Source organism: Apodemus sylvaticus, chromosome 17 (assembly GCF_947179515.1).
Source record: "Apodemus sylvaticus chromosome 17, mApoSyl1.1, whole genome shotgun sequence".
Classification (NCBI taxonomy): Eukaryota; Metazoa; Chordata; class Mammalia; order Rodentia; family Muridae; genus Apodemus; species Apodemus sylvaticus.
In genome coordinates, this window is record NC_067488.1 from 58167328 (window position 1) to 58188476 (window position 21149).

General features: G+C 47.2%; 1 protein-coding gene across 4 annotated transcripts; it reads left to right on the forward strand.

Moving 5' to 3' along the window:
- The first annotated feature begins 7198 nt into the window (after positions 1 to 7198).
- On the forward strand, positions 7199 to 13327 carry Acr (acrosin). Of its 4 annotated transcripts, none has more exons than XM_052160915.1 (5): positions 7199 to 7275; positions 8107 to 8313; positions 8524 to 8807; positions 11995 to 12140; positions 12698 to 13327. In XM_052160915.1, the coding sequence occupies exons 1-5, from the start codon at positions 7199 to 7201 to the stop codon at positions 13289 to 13291; spliced, it is 1308 nt and encodes a 435-aa protein (XP_052016875.1). In that variant the 3' UTR covers positions 13292 to 13327. The 4 variants fall into 4 exon arrangements, with proteins under 4 accessions (XP_052016875.1, XP_052016876.1, XP_052016877.1 ...); XM_052160916.1 differs by having other exon boundaries at positions 8233 to 8313; XM_052160917.1 differs by having other exon boundaries at positions 12706 to 12870.
- The last annotated feature ends 7822 nt before the right edge of the window (positions 13328 to 21149 follow it).

Consider the following 21149-nt stretch of genomic DNA (forward strand, 5'->3'; position numbering starts at 1 on the left):
TCCTGTCTCGGTTTGGTTGCTTAGGGTTAGGGAATAGGGCCTGCTTCTCAGACAGGTCCCACAGACGCACAGCCTTGGCTCCCTGTGCTGTGGACTCAGCAGTATCTATGGAGCAAGTCTTTCTGGATCTTCCTGCTAGACCGACCTCCGGTTTGCTAGACCCTGGCTCAGGCTTTCTGCAGACTTTTAGCACCTCTCTCTTAAAATTTTTTTTTCATGTCTAACTATGTCTGCATAAGTGTATGACGTCTGTGAGGGCGCCCTTGGGAGGGAGCTGGTGTTCAGCAGGTGTGAGCTCCCACTGGAGGTGCTGAGAACCAGCCTCTGGTCCTCTGCAAGAACAGCAAGTTCTCTTACTGGTTGAGCCATCTCTCCAGCCCTGGGTAGCAACCTGTAGACTTCAGGTCCTCTGGGATCCCCATTACCATTTGTTCTTTGCTTTCTGGTGCTGGGGATGGAGCCCGGGCCGGGACTTGAGCACTCAATGATACACCCACTCCACTTTTAGACTTAGGACTTGAAATCTTCCTGCGGTGTCTAGTTGTTTATAAAAATCTACTTTAAATCTCAAACCTCATGTCCCTTTCTATGTGCTGGTCCTTGGCTGCTCACCGTGTGTGGCCTTACTGCAATGGTTTCCCACCTCCATTCCTACCTTCTGCTCCTCCCCCACCAGACAAGTGAGGGGGTCCCCTTATGTCCTCCTAGCCCCTCCTATACTTTCTCCCCTGCTGTTCCCAGCTTTGCTGTAACCTCCCCCACCCCAGCCCTTCAATGTCCCTTCTCCCAGGGAGCCTTCCTTGCTCTGCTTCTCTCAGGTCCGGGTTGGATCCTCTGGGTTCCAAGTGTTGTCTCAAATTAGAGGAGAACGGTGCCTCTCACTGTGTCTGCTCCCTTAAGGGTCAGAGAGAGCTAGCTTCTCAAAGACTCAAGGTTTACCTTTTTCTGTTCCTCTGAGCCCTGCACTAAAACACACACTGGACCTTCAAGAGCACATTTACAGACAAGGCCAGCGGCCAGCTGGCGCCAGCCAATCACATAGAGGGGGATGGGGCGTGGGGGGGAGGGGAGGGGACCCACACTGTGGCCTTGGGAGGGGTGGCTAGCCAGAGCACAGTCAGGTGAGCAGGCAGGCGGAATTCCTGCCCAACAGGAAGTTGGAGAGAGTCAAGGGATCAAGACAAGCCTGAAGGGAGGAGCTTCTGAGAAGGCAATCTGGTGAGTGGCTCTGGCATCAGGGATACAGACCACAGAGTCTATCCTGGAGTCCGGGATGGGGCCAGGGAGGAGCCGGTTAGGAAGGGAGCAGAAGTAATCCTGGATAGCAAGGGATGCCTTTGGCCTCTTCACCTAGGGAAGGCAGGTGCCTCAGGGGGCTTCAAGGAGCAGGTGAGGTCTGGCGGTCTGGTCGGAGAGGGCTCATTCATCGATGACTTCTTGCGGTCACCTGGAGAGTAGATACTGGGTCTCCAGCCTCAGTCCTTACACACTTGCTGAATAGTTTCAACTAAGTAACTGGTCTTTGATTTTGATTCAGCACATGACCATACACACTTGAGTCAACAAGGCCGTGATGCCACAAAATGGTATACACAAACATTTAAAATAAACATTTTCAATAATGATATAGAGCAGAAACCCCAGCTCCAGGAGGCCCGTCAGGCAGGGTTGGGCTGCTTGCCCCCATATGCCAATCAAAGAGATGGGTAGTGGTGGAAACTAGAGAAAGCAGATTTAATCACGTGGTATACTGGGAAGGGGAATCAAGCCTGACATGAGCTTTAAATAGGGCGGGAGGGAAGAAACATGTATATGAAGCAGTCCAGGTCAAGTGTGGCTCTACTGGATCACTGTCTCTAATTTTTCTGTGGTGGCAAAACAAGTCCTTACTGAGTGAGAGAAGCAGTGTAAAGATTCTCACATTAAGGCCATTCCAGCTTTAGGGTGAAGCCTTTGCCACCACAGACAAATGTCTTCCCTTCATGACTGATCTGTCTGCAGTGCTCTGCTCTTTGGGGCATCCAAAGTGGCTGTAGGTTTACAGCGATGGCCGGAGACCCTAAGGGACCCTTTCTGGGGTCCATAGCAGGACACCATAAAACTGACATCAAGAGGCTGGGAAGATGGGCCGCTGGGTAAAGTTTATGACTTGAGAGCAGGAAAGACCTGAGTTCCAAACTCCAGAACCCATGCAAAGTGGCATGAGCTTGTAATGCCAGTTCTTCTGTAATGAGAAATGGGAGGCAGAGACACGTGATGTCCTAGAAGCCTGTTGGCCAGCTAGTTCCCTAGCGTACACAGCAGCGGACAACAGAAAGACTCTCAGACAAGGGAGAGGGTGAGGGTTGCTGCCTGGGATTGTCCTCTGATGCTGAGACATACGATGGGACATTTGAGTGGCCATACACAAAGGAACTATTCAGGCGCTCTCTCTCTCTCTCTCTCTCTCTCTCTCTCTCTCTCTCTCTCTCTCTCACACACACACACACACACACACACGCACACACACGTCTCAGTGAGTATTTGTGCCTTCAGCCTTAAAGGCTGATGTGAGATAGGAAGCTATCAGAGGTTCTTAGATACTCTGACATCCCTATGGGCAGAGATAGGCAGGTGTCTGACCTAAATTGAACAGACACAGAAAACAAAGGCAGATATGCTAGGCTTCCATTCTGCTTTAAGTTACTTTGTAGGGCTAAGAGAGGAGTCAGTGCTTTTTAGCAAAAAGACAGCTTCTAAATGTTTGTTAAATTTGTAACTTTATGCCCATTAAAAATCTTTAAAAATGCCTGGGTAGTCTTATTATTGTTATCTGCTATGTGCTATACGAACGGGGTTCATTCTTTTTTCTTTTTCTTAAAGATTTATTTATTTACTATATCTAAGTACACCGTAGCTGTGTTCAGACACTCCAGAAGAGGGCATCAGAGCTTGTTACAGATGGTTGTGAGCCACCATGTGGTTACTGGGATTTGAACTCAGGACATTCGGAAGAGTAGTTAGTGTTCCTACTGCTGAGCCATCTCTCCAGCCCTATTTTGTTTTTTTTCAAGACAGGGTTTCTCTGTGTAGCCCTGGTTGTCCTTGAACTCACTTTGTGACTAGGGTGGCCTCAAACTCAGAGATCCATCTGCCTCTACGTCCCGAGTGCTGGGATTAAGGGTGTGAACCACCACACCAGGCGGATGTTTGTTATTCTAATTATTGATGTTGCAGTTGTGGAGATGGCCCAAGGCCCTGAGCATGTCAGGCAAGTGCTCTGTAACTGAGCTATATACACAGCCTTAACATTCAAAACTGAAGTTTAATGTCACTTTTTGAATTCATCTTGCCATATTTTAAAAAATATTATTTATTTATTTATTTTTAAAAATATATGTGATTTCACTGTTGTTCTCTTCAGACACACCAGAAGAGGGCATCAGATCCCATTACAGATGGTTGTGAGCCATCAGGTAGTTGCTGGGAATTGTACTCAGGACCTCTGAAAGAACACTTGGTGCTCTTAATCACTGAGCCATCTCTCCAGCCCTTTTTTGTTTTTGTTTTTTGATTTGTTTATGGGGTTTTTTTTGAAACAGGGTTTTCCTGGGATAGCCCTGGCTGTTCTGGAATTCACTCTGTAGACCAGGCTGACTTCAGACTCAGAGATCTGCCTGCCTCTGCCCCTGGAGTGCTGGGATTAGAGATGTGCACTACCCCCATCCCGGTGACATCTCTGGTTTTTAAAGTATATCATTGCATTTTTTATTTGTTTTGTGTGTTTGTGTGTGAGCATGTGTGTCATGTTGCACAAGTGGAGGTCAGAAGACAACTTGTGGGAGTTGGTTTTCTTCTCCTACCATCGTGTGGGTTCTGGGATTGGCCTCAGTTCGTCAGACTTGGTGGTAGGTACCTTTCCATGCTGATTCTCCTTTCTGGTCCCCCTTTCTTGACTATTGCCCAAGCCTTGGGCTGTTTATCAGGTACAAGCTGGCACCCACTTACAGTCGGCCTTCTAATACTTGGTGGTCAGGCCGAACCTTACTAATAACTCTCAGGTTGGTGAAAAAGAACTTTTTAAGCCTCCATATAGAGAAAATAAGACTTACTATCTAACCTAAGGATAAGAAAGAGGGGCCTTACACGCTGATGCAAGAACCCTCCTGATACATAGAAGAAAAATATCTTTGTGATTCAGATAAAAAAAGCTCCTGATGATGGTTAGAAGTACTTGAGAGGCCTGAAATTGACTTAAGTACTCCTGTATATTCAGGTAGAGGAGGGACCACTTTATGACATGCAGGGAGCAGAGATACAAATCTCATGGCCCTCAGGTAAAGTTATCCTGAACCCCAAACCCCTTTCTGGTCTTGAACTCATTCTGTAGCCCAGGCAGGATTTGAACCTGTGCTCTTCTTCTTGCCCCGGTCTCCTGAGTAACTGGACCTACGAACCTTCTGCGTGAAGCTCTACTAGCATTCGGATATTTATGTTACAGATGACGTTTTGATTTATATCGTAAGATTTAGTTCCTAACAAGTAGGATAAGAGCAGAGCCGTGAGTAAGAGAACCTGAGGAATTTGCTGTCTGAAGGCTGGGCATTGCTTCCCATTTTTCCTTGGAGATGTAAATTTGGAAAATGAACATTCAGTATTTCTACACATTAATGAGGGATGTTAGAAGGGATGTTAATCGTGGCCAGAGATCATATTCATTCTTCATGTTAGCTATCTAAAGTTATATAATGCCTTCTCAGTCCCATTAGCAGTTGATCAGGTACATATTACTCTGAGAAAGTGAAAGTGCATGCATTAGGGAGGAGGTTCTTCAGGCCCCTGAGGTCATGGCCCACTGACTTGCTTTAGAAACTAAGATCTTTTTATTTAGGAGAAATAAGACCTCTTGTTAGAATCTAGGGAGAGAACATGATTCAACACTGAGGTAAGAGTTACATCATCCTGCCACTCAGATGGTGGTGATGAGGTCTTATGAGTTCCTGGTAAAGGTAGACGCGATGCCTTGGCCCAGGCCATTTGACCCGGATGGGGAATAGGCACCAAGACACTCACAGCATGAGGGCTGACATAGAGAGATGGCTCAGTGACTAAGAGTACTTGCTGTTCCAGAGGACCTGAGTTCAATTCCCAGTTTCCATGTTGGCAGTCGAAAATGCCTGCGACCCTAGCTTTAGTGGTTCTAGTACTTTCTTCTGGCCTCGGGGTTCTCACACACATAGCCTGTCTTCACACAGATACACATAAGTAAAGATAAAAATTTAAAAAATTAAACAAAAAGAGTAATTTAGAAAAAGCATTGAAACTACAAGTTGAGACATTAGAACACATCCTGAGAGGGAGGCAGGCAGGGGGAGATGTTCTGATTGTTCATTGGAAGATGAGAATGCTTGGTGCTGAGGTAGGAAAGATAAGACTTAGCATTCTAATTGTGGAGATATGCTTGTAGCCAAAGAGGGAGGATAAGACCTAGTCGCTTACAGAGAAAAGACAAAACCGCCAAAGCAGTGGTTCTCAACCTTCCTAATGCTGTGACCCTTTAATACAGCTCCTCATGTTGTGGTGACCCCAAACAATAACATTATTTCATTGCTACTTCATAACTGTAATTTTGCTGCTGTTACGGTTTGTAATATAGATATCTGATAACCAGGCTATCTGATGATGCGACCCCCAAAAAAGGGTTTACAGAACATAGGTTAAAACACACTGCTCCAGGTGCATGGCTGAGGTAATGGGTCCTGATTGTCGGATAGAGACAAGATGTTCTAATGCTCTGTGACACTCTGAGAGGGTATGTAAGACCTCCTCACACTCAGAGGGTAGGGAATTTTGCGGCCCTTAGGCAGTAGGGACTAAGACAGAAATGAAGTTGAGATGATATTCTTGGAAAAGAGGGAAAGTATTTGACATTTAGGTAGGGAGATGAGACTATACTCAAGCAGGGAGAGGAGACTTTTTTTTTTAAGGAGAAATGAATACTTCTGACACTTCATTATAGGAGTTGAGACTCACAGAACATTCATATAGTTAAGGTACGGTCTTTACTCGGGCAGAGGATATAAGATCTCTTGATTCTGGTATAGAACATGTGACAAGGTACCACTCAGATGGAAGAAATGAGACCTCGGGCCCCGATGTGGAAAAGAACAGTTGTTCTCACATATGGAGAAAGGAAGTCAGCTTTCTGATGTTTAGGTAGGTTATTCAAGCCCTTATTGGCCAGCTTTGGGAGATGTGACCTCCTGAAAGTTATATAATAAAGTATGACATTCAGTTAAAGGTACCCAGAGAAATCAAGGTCATCCCATAAAACTCAACATACAGGGGAAAATAAAAGTGTCTGGATGGGTAGGAGCGTCGGCATCTTGTGACACCCCCCTGGAGAAAATGTAACCTTTCCATACTATAGCAGGCTGGTGGGGATTTAGTCAGAGGAGGTGAGACCTTCTCACATCGTTTCAGGGAAGGAGGAACATCATAGCATGTGACACACATCTGTCATACTATCTTCCGATAATCAGATATTTAAAAAAAGACTTTTGATATGCAGATAGCCGTGACAAGAATTCCTTCTGCTCAAATATGTGACTGTACTTAGGTTCAAAAGAGGAGACCCGGAGAACTTCAAGAAGCACGTGAAACTCAGCAGTGGGCAAGAAGGTAGGCTTTGAAGTCATAAGTCAAGAAACTTCAAAATGGCTTCTTGAAAGTGTTCTGGTGACATATATTTCTCCCACCCTCCCAACCCACCAACCATGTACTGAGGATCTATTAGCCAGCAGAACCTGTGTTGTTGTTGTTGTTGTTGTTTTTTTTTTTTTTAGCTGTGAACATATCATATGTACTACCTTAGTACAGAAGGGCCACGCTGCTCTTCAGTCCATGAGCCTGTTGAGGTGTCATCCCCCAAAGAGCATACCCCAGGCATTCACAAAGTGAGACTTCAGAAGGCTCACCAAGGATGAATGAAGGTCTTCGGACAGGGGAAATGGGTTGGTTGCACCCGAGTGCCTCACCACCCCGAGGTCAGAAGAACGTACGCAGGAAGTTCGGATGGCACCTCAGCATGGATCAGTTAATTGAGGAGGCCTGCCAGGCCTAACTGCTGGAGTGGGGGTGGGAAATCACTCTGCTGATTGGCCAGAAGGCCGAGGAACTTTGTGAGGTCACAGCTTGCAGGCCAGGTTAGGGCAGGAGTATGGTAGAGATGCTGCCAACTGTCGCTGTGCTGGTCTTGGTAGCCTCCGTGGTTGCCAAGGATAACACCTCGTGTGAGTAAGTGTTGGGCACCTTGGTAGGGTAAGGCTCCTCATGAATAACAGGTCCTATCTAGACTCCCTTTGTCCAGGGTTAGAATGAGTAGTAAACTGAGCCTTAGCAGGCTCTGGATAGTTTCACAGTTCCTGTGACCCACACCCCCAACTCAGATCCTTCCTGCTTCCAGAACCTGTAATCCTAGAATCATAGGTTTCCAGCTGCCCATGACTTCCCAGAAAGGGGAGCCAGGGGAGAGGGATGACCCATTATTCCTAGATCTTTTTCTTCTATGTCAGTGGCTGGCTTCATTGCCTGTCAGGTATTGGGGCCTAAACTTTAGGAGCCCCTGTTCTCCTCTGGACAACTGAGGTAAATCACCTGGGTGTGAATTCAAAGGCCTCATATGCCTTTCTTTGCATCTCCATCTGAAGACTCTCAACCCCGAGGGACTCACAATGCAAACAACTCCAAAACTCTAGGTACAGAACTTCCAGCTCAGGATCCCCTATGCTTCTAGTGTGACCCCGGTGCTTATGAGACACAGTAGTAGCTTGCAGTTATTTGCAGTTTCTTAGTCATGTAATGGTTGCTTGAATCTCCCAACCAGGATTGGTTCGAAAACTATTATACCCCTCCTTAGCCCGTTCAGCTTTCACTATGACCAGGGTTTCCCTCAATACCCATCTAGTTCCTGGAGACTGTGACCTCCTGCATACCCTAGGCTGCCCCTCTGTCCCCAAAGTTCCTCCCCATCTTTCCCAACCCTGTATCCCTGCCTCCCCCCAGGTGTGGAGGTACAAAGACTGGATGCCTCCTCTTGGTTTGAGCAGTTTCCTGGTCTCTCCTCAGTGGCCCCTGTGGGTTACGATTCAGGCAGAACCCACAAGCAGGTATCCGGATTGTCGGAGGGCAGACTGCGCAGCCCGGGGCCTGGCCCTGGATGGTCAGCTTACAGATCTTCACGTCCCATAACAGCCGCAGGTACCACGCCTGCGGAGGCAGCCTACTGAACTCCCACTGGGTGCTCACAGCCGCTCACTGCTTCGATAACAAAAAGTACGTGCGGTGCGTGTGGGGCTCAGACAGGGAGGTCTCTAGGGTACGCCTAATGGAAAGGGGAATCCCCCAGGGGGCTGTGACCAGAGCCAGGGTCTCTGTGGAGCTCTGGGACCAGACTCTGACAGGGCTTTGAGGGTCCCGCTCACCACAAGCTTTCCTCGGGCCAGTCTGTGATTGAGTCCGACTGGAGCACCTTTGTCTCTGCAGGAAAGTCTATGACTGGAGACTGGTTTTCGGAGCCCATGAGATCGAATACGGAAGAAACAAGCCAGTGAAAGAGCCCCAGCAGGAGAGATTCGTGCAGAAAATTGTCATCCACGAGAAATACAACGTTGTGACGGAGGGCAACGACATTGCCCTCTTGAAAATCACTCCTCCTGTTAACTGCGGGAACTTCATCGGGCCCAGCTGCCTACCTCATTTTAAGGCGGGTCCTCCCAAAATCCCCCACACCTGCTACGTGACCGGGTGGGGATACATAAAAGAGAAGGGTGAGTATGTGGGGGCGCTCCTCGGTGGGCGGGCGGCCTGCGCCCCTTCTCCTTGCTGGCTGTCTTTCCGTGGCAGGGGTCATGATGTGTGTGGCTGGACTGTGTCAGTCCTCCTCACGGGATCATGAGTAGAGTCTGGCACAGACCCTTTCATGACCGGAGAATTCAGTGTGAGAGAAGCTGAGTCCTGTGTCTAAGGTCGCCGTGTCCGGCTTGTCGGAGGGCATGGCCGCCGGTAGCCTGGCTACCCATGGAAAGGCTGAATGGCAGGGACAAGTAGAACCTTGACAAGTTTTAGAATGTAGCCAAATTGTGCCTGTGTCTCAGCTGGAGGCCCAGCTGATGGCCTCTGGACACTGGAAACTTAAACCGAAGCACCGTTTGCAAAAGACCCCGGGATCTGGCTTTGTTGCCACGAGAAACATAAGGCGTTTCCCTCACTTGTGCTGGCCTCCGGGGTTGAAGCATCTCCGACTTCTGAGATCTCAGGGATGTCTTAATTCACCATCAGCCGTGGGTACCCAGGCGTTTTCCCTTCCACGGACAGGACAGTCGTAGCACCAAGACTCACCTTTCTTTCCAAATGACTTGACGTCCTTTTTGTAATCTGGGAGGGATGTAGTCGGTGAGTATATTTTCCTTTGGGTCGGTTAGTTCAAGACTCCTGGGATGGACCAGTAGGTCTTTTGCCGTTCAAGATGAGTATAGCCGCCTTTCGAGCTCTGTCTTTATCCATGTATCACTGCTCCCTGGCCCGCACAGCACCAGGTGAGGAGGGATGTCTTCTGTAGTAGAGCTGACACAGGGATACAGGAAGTGTTCTAGAGCCATTGATGACTCCACAGTTATACCTGGAGTCCCAGACAACCTTCCCGCGTCCTTAAAGTCTAGGGCCACTGTCAATACCAGAAGTAACAGGTCACCCTCTTAAGTCCCAACAGTAGGCAGCAGGGCATCCGTGGAACAGGACCAAAGAGAACTTGTTCCCTGCTCACGAACAGTGCTTTCAGCTTTATGAGTACATGTTTTTATTGCTTCATTAGGGATGAGAAATGTGACTGAAATTAATGGAGACATCATTTTCTTCTTTGATTTTTGGAAACTTTGGGCTTCTGTACTTGAGACAATTTGGTCATTTGGGGCTTTCAAGGCCGAGGTTTTTTTTTTTTTTTTTTTTTTTTTAAATCCCTTATCTTCTCACGCTCCTTTCCTAGAGGTGATCTAAGTCTTTAAAGCAGTGACTCTTAAAAATGTTTACATTATGATTCATAACAGTAGCAAAATTATGGTTATGAAGTAGCAAGGGAAATAATTTTATGGTTGGGGGTTAGCACAGCAGAGGAACTGTACTAAAGGGTTGCAGTGTTTAGGAAGGCTGAGAACCACCGTTTTTAGAGGTGTGTGACCTGACCCCCTCCAGCCTTCAGGGGAAGGGAGGGGCCTTACCCTCGCCACTTTGGTTTTCCATTGCTCTTTCCAGCTTGCAGCGGCAGCGTCTGACAGGGGTGGACATGCCCTCTGCTGGTGCCGCTGGCTCTGCCTAAGCGTGAGCACACACATGACGCAGCTCTGTCTGTCTGCTCTCTGATCATACACACAGCCTGTGTTCTTGTAGACCTTGGGTAGCTGGTCTCCGGTTCCACAATCCTCTTAAATCGGTGGGGGTGTCATTTTTGTCCTGCAAACACATGTTGCCTATATAAAGACCTCAGTCTTTAAAAAAATCCCTAGGCCCCAAACTCCCATGACCTGTTTATATATGCTTGGTTTTTGCCCCCATTTTGAGTTTGTCTGCTTTGGGGTTGGAAGCACTACCCGGATACTGTTCCTTTAGCTGGGACTTTGAGTTCTTATAGGCCTCTTACTTCAGTGGTCTGATATCAAGACTATTCTGCTGCAGGACACCTGGTTTTTCACAGTGAGGTTTATGACTTTCTTTTTATTTAACATTGTAGCTGTGTTCAGACACTTCAGAAGAGGGAGTCAGATCTCATTATGGATGGTTGTGAGCCACCATGTGGTTGCTGGGATTTGAACTCAGGACCTTCAGAAGAGCAGTAAGCGCTCTTAACCACTGAGCCATCTCTCCAGCCCAGAGGTTTATGATTTTCAAGACTATGACCTTAGCCATAGACCTAAAAAGGTTACTTATCATAATGGCCAGCAAATTCGGGTTGTTAGTGTTATTTAAGTGTCATTCCCACCCCAGGGACAGTGCTTGTACAAACCTTTCACTGATGCTGGGGTGTGAGGGCAGGGGACAGCTCTACTGAAAACAGAAAACGAAATAAGACAATCCCTGTTTGGAAAAAAAAATCTTTTAATTACCCAAAGTTCAGGAAACATGTACTAGGCAGATACCGCCTGCCTGCCTGCTGAATGCTTAGCCCTGCATAACTGGCCCCATGCTTTTCCTGTCTTATCCTCTGCACTGCCCGTGACATCCAAACCTACGGTGCCATGGAAGGGGGCTGTCCCAGCCGAGGCATGTGACGAAGAGGCACGGGGCGTGCGGGCTCCGAGGTGGTGTCTTAAGTCAGGTGCACGCCTGAGCCGCCTGAACTGAAGCATAACTCGTCTTTCCCAACCCCCACCCCACGGTAGCGTCTGTGGTGTGAATGAGGCCTCGACCCAGCTTTCCTCTTCCAAAACTCTCCTCAAAGCAGATCTGAGACTCATGGGAGGGTCCTGTCTGAAGCCGGGTGGAGGAGTCGTAATGGAGGATTTAAAAAGCGGGGAGGGTGACTTCTAGACACACAGTGGAGAGCGAAAGGTGTGTCTCAGTGTGGGTGCGGAGCGGGCAGGCCTGGCCAAATTGTTGAAGTAGGTGGGCAGCACTCCAGTCCCTGATCCAAAAACAGGAGGAAAAGGACCACAGACTTAGCGCTTGGCATACACTAGTTGTGCTTGTTAGAGCGACAGCTAGCCTACACAATTCCTCCTCCATCGTGTAAGATAGACGTCATCTCTCCTTCCTTTCTTCCTCCAGGCAAAATTCTTTTACCTCTACTCCCACCTGTCCTTTCACTGTGCCTTTCTTCCCCTCAGGAGTGTGAGGTGAGCCTGAGGGGATCTTTGTTTAACCAGAGCACTGCGTAGGATGGATGGAAGTTCACGTGGGGGAGGAGGCAGGGCTTTCTCCGGCTCCTCCCCAGCACTGACCACTGACTGTGTGGCCTGGCTGCAGCCCCCAGACCATCACCTGTCCTGATGGAGGCACGTGTGGATCTCCTTGACCTCGACCTGTGTAACTCAACCCAGTGGTACAATGGGCGTGTCACATCAACTAATGTGTGCGCAGGGTATCCTGAAGGCAAGATTGACACCTGCCAGGTAACTTCCTTCTGGTACCCCAGACCTTCTGGGTCCCTCCAGGGATCCTAGCCCCTGAGAAAGACCTCATTTTAGGTCCCGGATCTCCATCCTCTCCTCCCCTTGCCCAAGGGCCAACAACTCCAGTGACTTGTTCCCTGGTACCTTTCCTTAACATCCACTATTACAACTAGAATGGGGATGGTGTCTACCATCTGTTCTTACTGAGAACACATGTAGCATTTGACGCCAACATTAGCATACAGAACACATTGCCCAAACCCAGTCCTTGAAGATAGTGCTTTTCTCTTTCCCATAACACCAAGCACCCAGAAGCCACCAGGTAAAGCCACATGCTTGTATTTGTGGACTCATTTTTATTGCAAGGCATCTCAGGGCCCTTCCCCCACCCGCCCTCCACATCCCAATGGATATTTGCAGCTCTTAACCTTACCAGTTGTGTCCAAGGCAGCAGGAAACTATGTGGCTATAGACATGTGTTCTCCCATAGCCCCGTGAGCCTTCTGGGAAGGGAGAGTGGTTCAGGCTGAAAGTGACCCCTCTGTCCTTCTGGACAGGGGGACAGTGGTGGGCCTCTCATGTGCAGAGACAACGTCGACAGCCCCTTTGTGGTCGTGGGAATCACGAGCTGGGGGGTAGGCTGTGCCCGTGCTAAGCGTCCTGGAGTCTACACGGCAACCTGGGACTACCTGGACTGGATTGCTTCCAAGATCGGCCCTAACGCCTTGCACTTGATTCAGCCAGCTACCCCTCACCCGCCTACTACCGGCCAACCGGTGGTCTCTTTCCAGTCTCCTTCTCTTCGTCCTCCTTGGTATTTCCAACACCTGCCTCCTCGACCACCTCACCTACGACCGCCTCGGCCTCTGCTCCATCGGCCGTCTTCAGCCCAAACCCCATCACTCGTAACGCTAGTCCCACTCACCTCCCCAGCCCAACCTATATCCTTTACTGTTGCTACACAGCACATGAGACAACGCACAACGCTGTCTTTTGCTCGACGTCTACAGCATCTCATAGAAACCCTGAAGATGAGAACTTACCCTATGAAATATCCCTCCCGGTACAGTGGACCAATGAACTACCACCACCGCTTCTCCACGTTTGAGCCCCTTTCCAGCAAACCTATTGACTCCCTCCTCCATTCCTGAGAAAAGAAAGATGAGTGGAATAAAGCATATATTTGTATATAAATATATATTATACAGGTGGGGACATGCTTTCTGGACTAATATTTTCTCCAACGCAACCCAAATCTTCCTCCGTCAAATTTACACCCTCCCTCCTCAGCTCCAATAAAATGGAATTGCTCATTGTTTTTTTTTAAAACGTTGAATTTTAATGCTTGAATAAGCGAACTTGGACCATAGGGCAACCATGGTCCTTCCTTCATTGTTTTACTTCATACTTTGATACTGGTAGGTGTTAAAGGCCTCTGTATGTGTAGCTAAAGGATGGGGTGAGAGAGTTCGCTCTATCAGCTACGCTGATCAGAAAAGAAGGGGGTGGGCTCCCCCTAGGAGGCCATTCTCTTGATGCTACCATGAGACTGGCCCAGAGAGATGCATCTGTGTCAAAGGCCTGGATCCTCAGAGGACAAGGGATGATCAGGCTGCTTGGTAGCCACAAGAAGTGTCTGCCACCACATAAACAGTCTTTACATGTGGCTGATCAAGCATTACCTGTTCAGGGTTATTACTGGCCTGTAGCTAAATCTACTAGTTCTGGGATTCAAGCCCATAAGAACTCATTTGCTAAAGCTTTCCAAGATACTAGCCGGGGAAAGGGTATCTTACAGACTTGCACCCGAGTCTGGAATGGTTTTTATAATCATTAGATGTTTAAGAATATTCATTGTAGCCAGGCAGTGGTGGTGCATACCTTTAATCCCAGCACTTGGGAGGCAGGGAGGCAGGGAGGCAGGGAGGCAGGGAGGCAGGGAGGCAGGGAGGCAGGGAGGCAGGGAGGCAGGGAGGCAGGGAGGCAGAGAGGCAGAGAGGCAGAGAGGCAGAGAGGCAGAGGCAGAGGCAGAGGCAGAGGCAGAGGCAGAGGCAGAGGCAGAGGCAGAGGCAGAGGCAGGCAGTTTCTGAGTTTGAGGCCAGCCAGCCTGGTGTACAGAATGAGTTCCAGGACAGCCAGGGTTATACAGAGAAACCCTGTCTCAAAAAAAAAACAAAACAAAGCAAAACAAAACAAACGAAACAAAACAAAACAAAAGAGTTTCCATTGTAAGGAACAGAAATCAGTCTGAACATTTTTAATGATACAAAGACATGCAGGACCAATAGAAACGGGTCAGAAGCATTCTCAAGGGGCAGTGGTCCCAGCAAGGTACGGGAATGCTCTGAAGTTTCCGCAGACTGGCGGCTGGGCACTCGGTCTAGGTCACCAGCCTCGCCCCACACTGCTTGAGGCTGGGGTCAGCCCTCAGCCTGACTACATTTGTTTGCTTGGTCCTGAGAAGGACGCCCTGATGGGCTCTGTTTAGCTGTTCATTCTGGCCAAGAAAGGAAATCAAGTCTGGTGTTTGGATTAACCACTGTGATTATTAAAGATAGTAGGGCAGAGAGAAGCACCATTTCCTGAAATCAAAATGTATTCAAGGGATGCATGTATTCCCAAAAGTTGCACTTTGCTCTCTCTCCAGTTGTGCTGCTTTGGGTCCAGAGGTGTGTAAGGCCTCTCTGACCACTCAGAGGGAGGCACAAGAATCCCTTTGTGTTAGGGATAAAAAAACCCAGCAGGACTTGGGCACCAACCTGGCTTGATTTGGCCATGCCTGCTCAGTGTGCAGAAGTAACACTTTGCCTTACTAGCGTATTTTGTATGGTGTGGTCCCTCTCCTGGGACCCTAGACCTATCTCTGAAAGCTTGGCACCCAGTGTGAGAGCTCTCTGTGACTAAGGCTCCTGCGAACTGAGTCCCATCCTGGGAGGTGCACACTGTTGCCTGGTTGCCACAGTCCTGCGTATTGGACAAATATCTCAGGGTCCTGAACTAACAGGAACCCCAAATCTGAAAATTGAATTGGCAGCGGTTGAGATAAGGGCATTGAAGGAGTGTGGCAGCAACTAGGTAACGTCCAAGCAAAAACCAAAGCAAGAAAATTGAGCTCTAGAGTTCTGATATGGTTGGGCTTTGTGACTGAGATGTTGGTCACAGGCTACTTGGAAGTGGAAAACAAAAGGTCCAGAGGGATAACACATGAAACTAGTACAGAGCAGTTGAGTATCTCCCTGGAGGACTTGGGGAGGGAGGAATGAAGATCCTTTGTCTGATGCTCCCCATTTAGTCTGTTAGGATGAATTTTGAGGTTTTTGGGAAGACAACTTCTGAACCAAGAGAAGAAAAACAGCAAAACGAAACTTGGAAATGCGAAAACTGCTTTGGTGGGTGAGACATCTGGAAGGTCGTTTGAGCGCAACTGACATGTTTAATCCGATGAGAAGTGAGTGTGGACTCCCGATCTGCAGTTCCAGTTTCCTGTGAGGGAAAAAGCAGTTTGGATAGAATCTGGATGGTATAGAGGGTCCACACCAACTGCAATAGTTAAAGGGCCTCCGTTGCTCTTCAAGGGTTATCACCATAGGAAAAGAGAAGGTTGAACCTCTCTCTCATCCAGATATCACAGTTCTAAGGATGGGGAACCAGGCTCCCTTTGGGTAAGCAGAGGGTTAAAAGATCTGAGACCAATCAGAGTAATCTGTCTCTCAAAGCACATGCTACAGTATTGGGGGGGGGAAGGGAAAAGAAAACCGATTAAGGCTGGATGTCTTAGGATTTCTATTGCTGTGATGAAACACCATGGCCACGGAGTTTTCCACAGGCAGGAAAAGGCTTATTTTAGCTTCTAATTTTCAGGTTGGTATTTCATCATCGAGGGAGTCAGAGCAGGGCAGGATCCTGGAGGCAGAAACTGAAGTGGAGGCCATGGAGGGGTGCTGCTTCCTGGCTTGCTCCTCATGGCTTGCTCAGCCTGCTTTCTTATACCAACCTGGACCACCAGGGGTGGCATCACCCACAGTGAACTGGGTTCTTCCACACCAATCATTAAGACAATAGCATCTAGGCTTACCCCAGCCTAATTTTATGGAGGTGTTTCTCATGATTCTCTCTTCTCAGCAATGAATAGCGTTGTGTCAGGTTGAGGACTAGCATACTGTGTGTGTGAACTTACAGAACATGTTAATGATAAAAGGCGAAGGGTGCTCAGGGAGACAATTATGATCCTTGCTGGAGAAAGGACCCAGGATTCTCTTTACTCTGATACAACAGCAACAGAGTAAAGGAGAGAAAAGAGAGCCACCTTCTAAGGGGGATCCTCTGGATCACTTCCTGTCTCTGTGCTGGGAGCCCCAGTTCTGAACTGTCAGTTCAAGTTCCAGTTCTTTTGTATATCTTAGTCTCTAGTCTAAGAATGAACCTTGAACAATGGCAGAAGGGCATCCAAAATCTTTTATATCTATGGAGGAATCCTCTTAATGGATGTTCCCATGAAGGGATGTTCTCCATTTGTCAGCATCCCCCCTTCCCCGTTCAGAGGTCTTACATTACAAAGGGGACTGAGGCCTTTGAGAAAACACCATACACCACGTTTGCTCTAATGCATCAATATCTTGGGCCTTAACTCTGTACCTGGCTTGAGTTGATGTTGACATTATTACTTTCTCTAGTGCACATAGGGGATGATAAGAGTAGTTGTCACCACATACATACATGTAGGTGAAACACACATAAAATATTAAAAAAATTCAAGGTTTCTGCTTAAGCGGAGGTCACAATCTCTTTGAGACTGGAGAATACCGCAACAGTTAAAAGCACCGTTGCTTTTGTGGATGACCTGGATTTGGTCTCCGGCAAGGTATTCATACGTGTAATCTTAAAACAACAACAACAAACAACACTACTACCACCACAAAATGAACAACAAAAAAGGAATGTCATGGCTCGATGGGGAACAATGATGGAGGTAAAAAGATTCCAACCAACAACTTAACAGAATAATAACAGTGAGGCTCATCAAGGGCATGTGAGGAATCTTGAAACTTGGCCATAAAGGGGACTGGGGAATCAGCACTCTAGTCTTAGACTGGATACGAGTAAAACATTTAATATACAATAGGGAAATTAATATGCAACAGGGAAAAGAGCCTACAGTGTTTCTAGAAAGGCAAAAGGTTCAGATGAAAAAAAAAGTGTTTGGGGTTAACCATTAAAGATGGTGAAGCCACACTTTATAAGGAACAGCTGGCCAAACACAGTGAAAAGTTACAATAGGTTTGAAAGGAAGAAGATTCTAGAGACAGAAATGAGGGGAGAGGGGACATTTCAAGAGGGAATTAATTCCCTATCTTAAAATGACAATAAGAAATAACACCCTGCATGACTTTTGCTGAGGATTAGAAGACATTAATAAAATACCTTTTGTCACCTCAAACTGAAATCCCAGGGCTAACATGGAGAGTTTAGCTCTGTCTGGGTTTTCTTTTGTGCCTTTTCTTGTTTCAGGGATGATTCCCTCACATCCAGGGTCATTTTGATAATGTGCTAAGGCACTTGTTAAAATATTTTTTTTCTAACCATAGGAAGGAAAATAAAAAGGTTCCAAGGGAATTAAATGCTTGCTTGATGTCTGCAATAGGACATGAGCTTGATAATAAAACTATGGGTACAGGTAATCTTAATTCTCTATAATGTGCCATGTGTTTGGATTGGACTCTTATTTAGGGAAAGAAATAGTAAATGTGTGTGAGAGAATTATTGAGAAGGATGTAAGTATGAGTTCATATTTTTGATGATTTTATATAATAAAACAAGATTTTTGTCCTAAGAATGAAAAATTAAAGTTTAGTTACTATTTTATTACTATGGAGAGACACCATGACTGAGGCAACCTTGAAGGAGGAAGACTTTATTCGGGGCTTACAGTTTTAGAGGGTGACTGTGCTGGCTGCTCTTGTGTCAACTTGACACAAGCTAGAGTCATCGAAAAGGAGGGAGCCCCAACTGAGAAAACACCTCCATAAGATCCAGCAGTTGGGCATTTTCTTACCTAGTGATTGATTGATGGGGGGAGCCCAGCCCATTGTGGGTGGTGCCATGCCTGGGCTGGTGGTCTCAGGTTCTATAAGGAGGCTGAGCAAGTCATAAGGAGCAAGCCAGTAAGCAGCACCCCTCCAGGGCCTCTGCATCAGCTCCTCCCTCCAGGTTCCTGCCCTTCTTGACTTCCTGCCCTGACTTCCTTTGATGATGAACTGTGATATGCAAGCATAGGCCTAATAAACCCTTTAATCCCCAAGTTCCTTTGGTCATGGTGTTTCATCACAGAAATAATAACCAAGATAGTGAGTTCATGACCATCACAGTGGGGAGCATGGCAGCAGGCAGGCAGGCAGGCATGGTATTAGGCCAGTAAATAAGAGCTTATATACTTTTTGTCAAGTAGGAGGCTCACAGAGAGAAGGGTACCTGGGCTGTTGAAATCTCAACACCCACCTCCAGTGATCTACCTCCTCCAACGAGGCCACACCTCTTAACCCTTCCCAAGCAGTTCTACCAACTGGGAACCATGCTTTCAAATATTTGAGTGTAGGGAGGCTGTTCTCATTCAAACCACAAAGATCAAAACAAAGTTAAAGCCAAGTCACAGAAGGTGTGAATATATTGTATAAGGTTTGTGGAGAATGGGACTTGAGGGTGATATGTTTGATGATAAAGTTATGAAAACTCAAGTTTATACTGATCTACTTGTAAAATTTGCATTTTTTTCTTGTTAAGAGTTTTGAGACAGGGGTTCACTCTGTAGCCATAGCTATCCTGGAACTCCGTATGTGGTCCAGACCGACCCGATCTCTCAGTGATCTGCTCACCTCTGACTCCTGAGCGCCGCCACCCCCCGCTCCATGGTACTCTCAATGGATAAAAGTTGCAAACAGGTCAACTATCAGTGAATGAATAAACAAATTGTTGAATATATACCCGAGGGAACACAGTCCAGCTATGAAAGAAACAATGTACATGATGCATGGGTGATTCAGTCTCCCTCTGACTGTCTTCTCTCTCTCTCTCTCTCTCTCTCTCTCTCTCTCTCTCTCTCTCTCTCTCTCTCTCTCTCTCTCTCTCTCAGAGACAGGGTCTCTCTTCATAGTCCTGACTGTCTTGGGACTCACTATGTAGCCCAGGCTGGCCTTTGCCTGGGTGCTGGGATTAAAGGCATGTGCCACTGTGCTCTACTCTGGATGAATCTTGAAAGTGGAAGAAAGTTAGACAAAAAAAATTCACATTATATGAATTTGCTTATATGAAATATTCAGAATTAATAAATCCACACAGAGAGAACACAGACACCACCAGTACGGACTTCACTTTGGAGGGATGGGACCACATAGAATTGGCGGGTGTACCACATTGTGGCTCTATGAACTGCACCGGAAGCTTAGTCATGTGCATTTCACCTCAGACATTGCATCCCTATTTAGTCTATTTGAGAAAGTCTCCACAAAAATCGATTAAATTATAAAGTGTAGTAATGGACCCCCTAAAACTTATAAAAGACGTGGTTTAATGACAGCTGTTGTGCAGTAGTTATCTATAAGCCCTCTGACCCCAATACCAGTGCTGATGGAGAAATGCAGTTTTCCCTTTCCTCAGAGAAGTGTCTGAGCTCAAGTAGGAGCTGCTTTGCCCTAGAGGATAGACTATCTCCTGTGCCTCATGTGTGCACTTGCTGACAGTCCTTTGGTCTTCAGGCAGGACCAAATCTGCTACAGTTTGTCCTTCCACATGTGTGTGTGTGTGTGTGTGTGTGTGTGTGTGTGTGTTGGAGGTGGTAGTAAAGTTGGCCTCTAGCTGAGATAACTTCTTTGGTTTCTCACCTCATTGTTCCCCTCACATTGGCTGATAAAGCAGCTGCAGTAGACCATCTAAAAAGTGTCTTCTCAGGCTCTGCTCAAGGAAACCTAATACAGAACAGATGTGGCAAAGCCAATAATGATGCAGTTTTGAGTACATGAAATCTATCTCAACAAAGGTATTTGCATAAAGAGAAATACCTACTGGCAGGAGTGTAGTTCTGAGGTAGGTCACTTACTCAGCTAGCTCATGAGGTCCTGGGTCCAGTGCTCAAAATTGCAGTATATACATGCGCGCGCGCGCGCGCGCACACACACACACACACGCGCTCCCAGACTGTTAATCATTTACAGTAACTATTGCTTTTCTCTTTAGAAAGAGTCTCACTTCGTAGCTATGGATAGCCTGGAACTCACTCTGTAGACCAGGCTGGCCTTGAATTCACCCACCTACCTCTGCCCCCTCCAACTGCTAGGACTTAACGGTATGCACCACTATGCTTAGTAAGAAGTTTTTATTTTTCTTCTAAAAATCTTACCTCATCTGAGTAATGCATCCCTGATCAGAAATCAAAGTTGAACCTCTGAGCATCACCTACTTAAAGGTGAAACACACTTGTTCCTGAGATCTCAAATCTATAGTTAAAAAAAAAAACAAACAAACCCTACAAACAGTTCTACTGAAATGTCTCTATAGGCAACCAAAGGCTAATTTGGACTACGGCATGGTAGCAGATCAAGGCAGTCTTCCTCCATCTTGTGGCCGATGGTTTTGTCTACTTCAGAGTACAAAGCACAGATACTCAGTGTGCTGGTCTGAATGAGAATGGCTCCCATTAGTTCAAGTTTCCGTGCTTGAGCTGGCATAACTGTTGCGGAAGGATCAGGAGGTGCGGCTCTGCTGGAGGTGGGTCACTGAGGCTCCGAAGACCTTGCCATTCACCACGCCCACTGGTTCTCTCAGCTTTGGCAAATGTGAACCCCCAACTTCTGCCCCAGCTCCATGCCTTCCTGTCTGCCTACTGCCACGCTCCCCTCCTGGGATGATGGTCCTGGACTCACCCTCTAAACTGAGTCCGATTAAATGCTTTCTTCTAGAAAGTAAGTAGCCTTGGCCACAGCATTTTGTTATGGCAATAGAAAGGTAATTAAGACAGTG

What these genes read in the sequence shown, in the direction of transcription:
- Acr (XM_052160915.1), top strand. Translation starts at nt 7,199, where the DNA reads ATGGTAGAGATGCTGCCAACTGTCGCTGTGCTGGTCTTGGTAGCCTCC. An exon ending in AAGGATAACACCTCGTGTGA is followed by an intron (nt 7,276 to 8,106) that starts GTAAGTGTTGGG and finishes GTCTCTCCTCAG; the next exon opens with TGGCCCCTGTGGGTTACGAT. An exon ending in GCAAGATTGACACCTGCCAG is followed by an intron (nt 12,141 to 12,697) that starts GTAACTTCCTTC and finishes CCTTCTGGACAG; the next exon opens with GGGGACAGTGGTGGGCCTCT.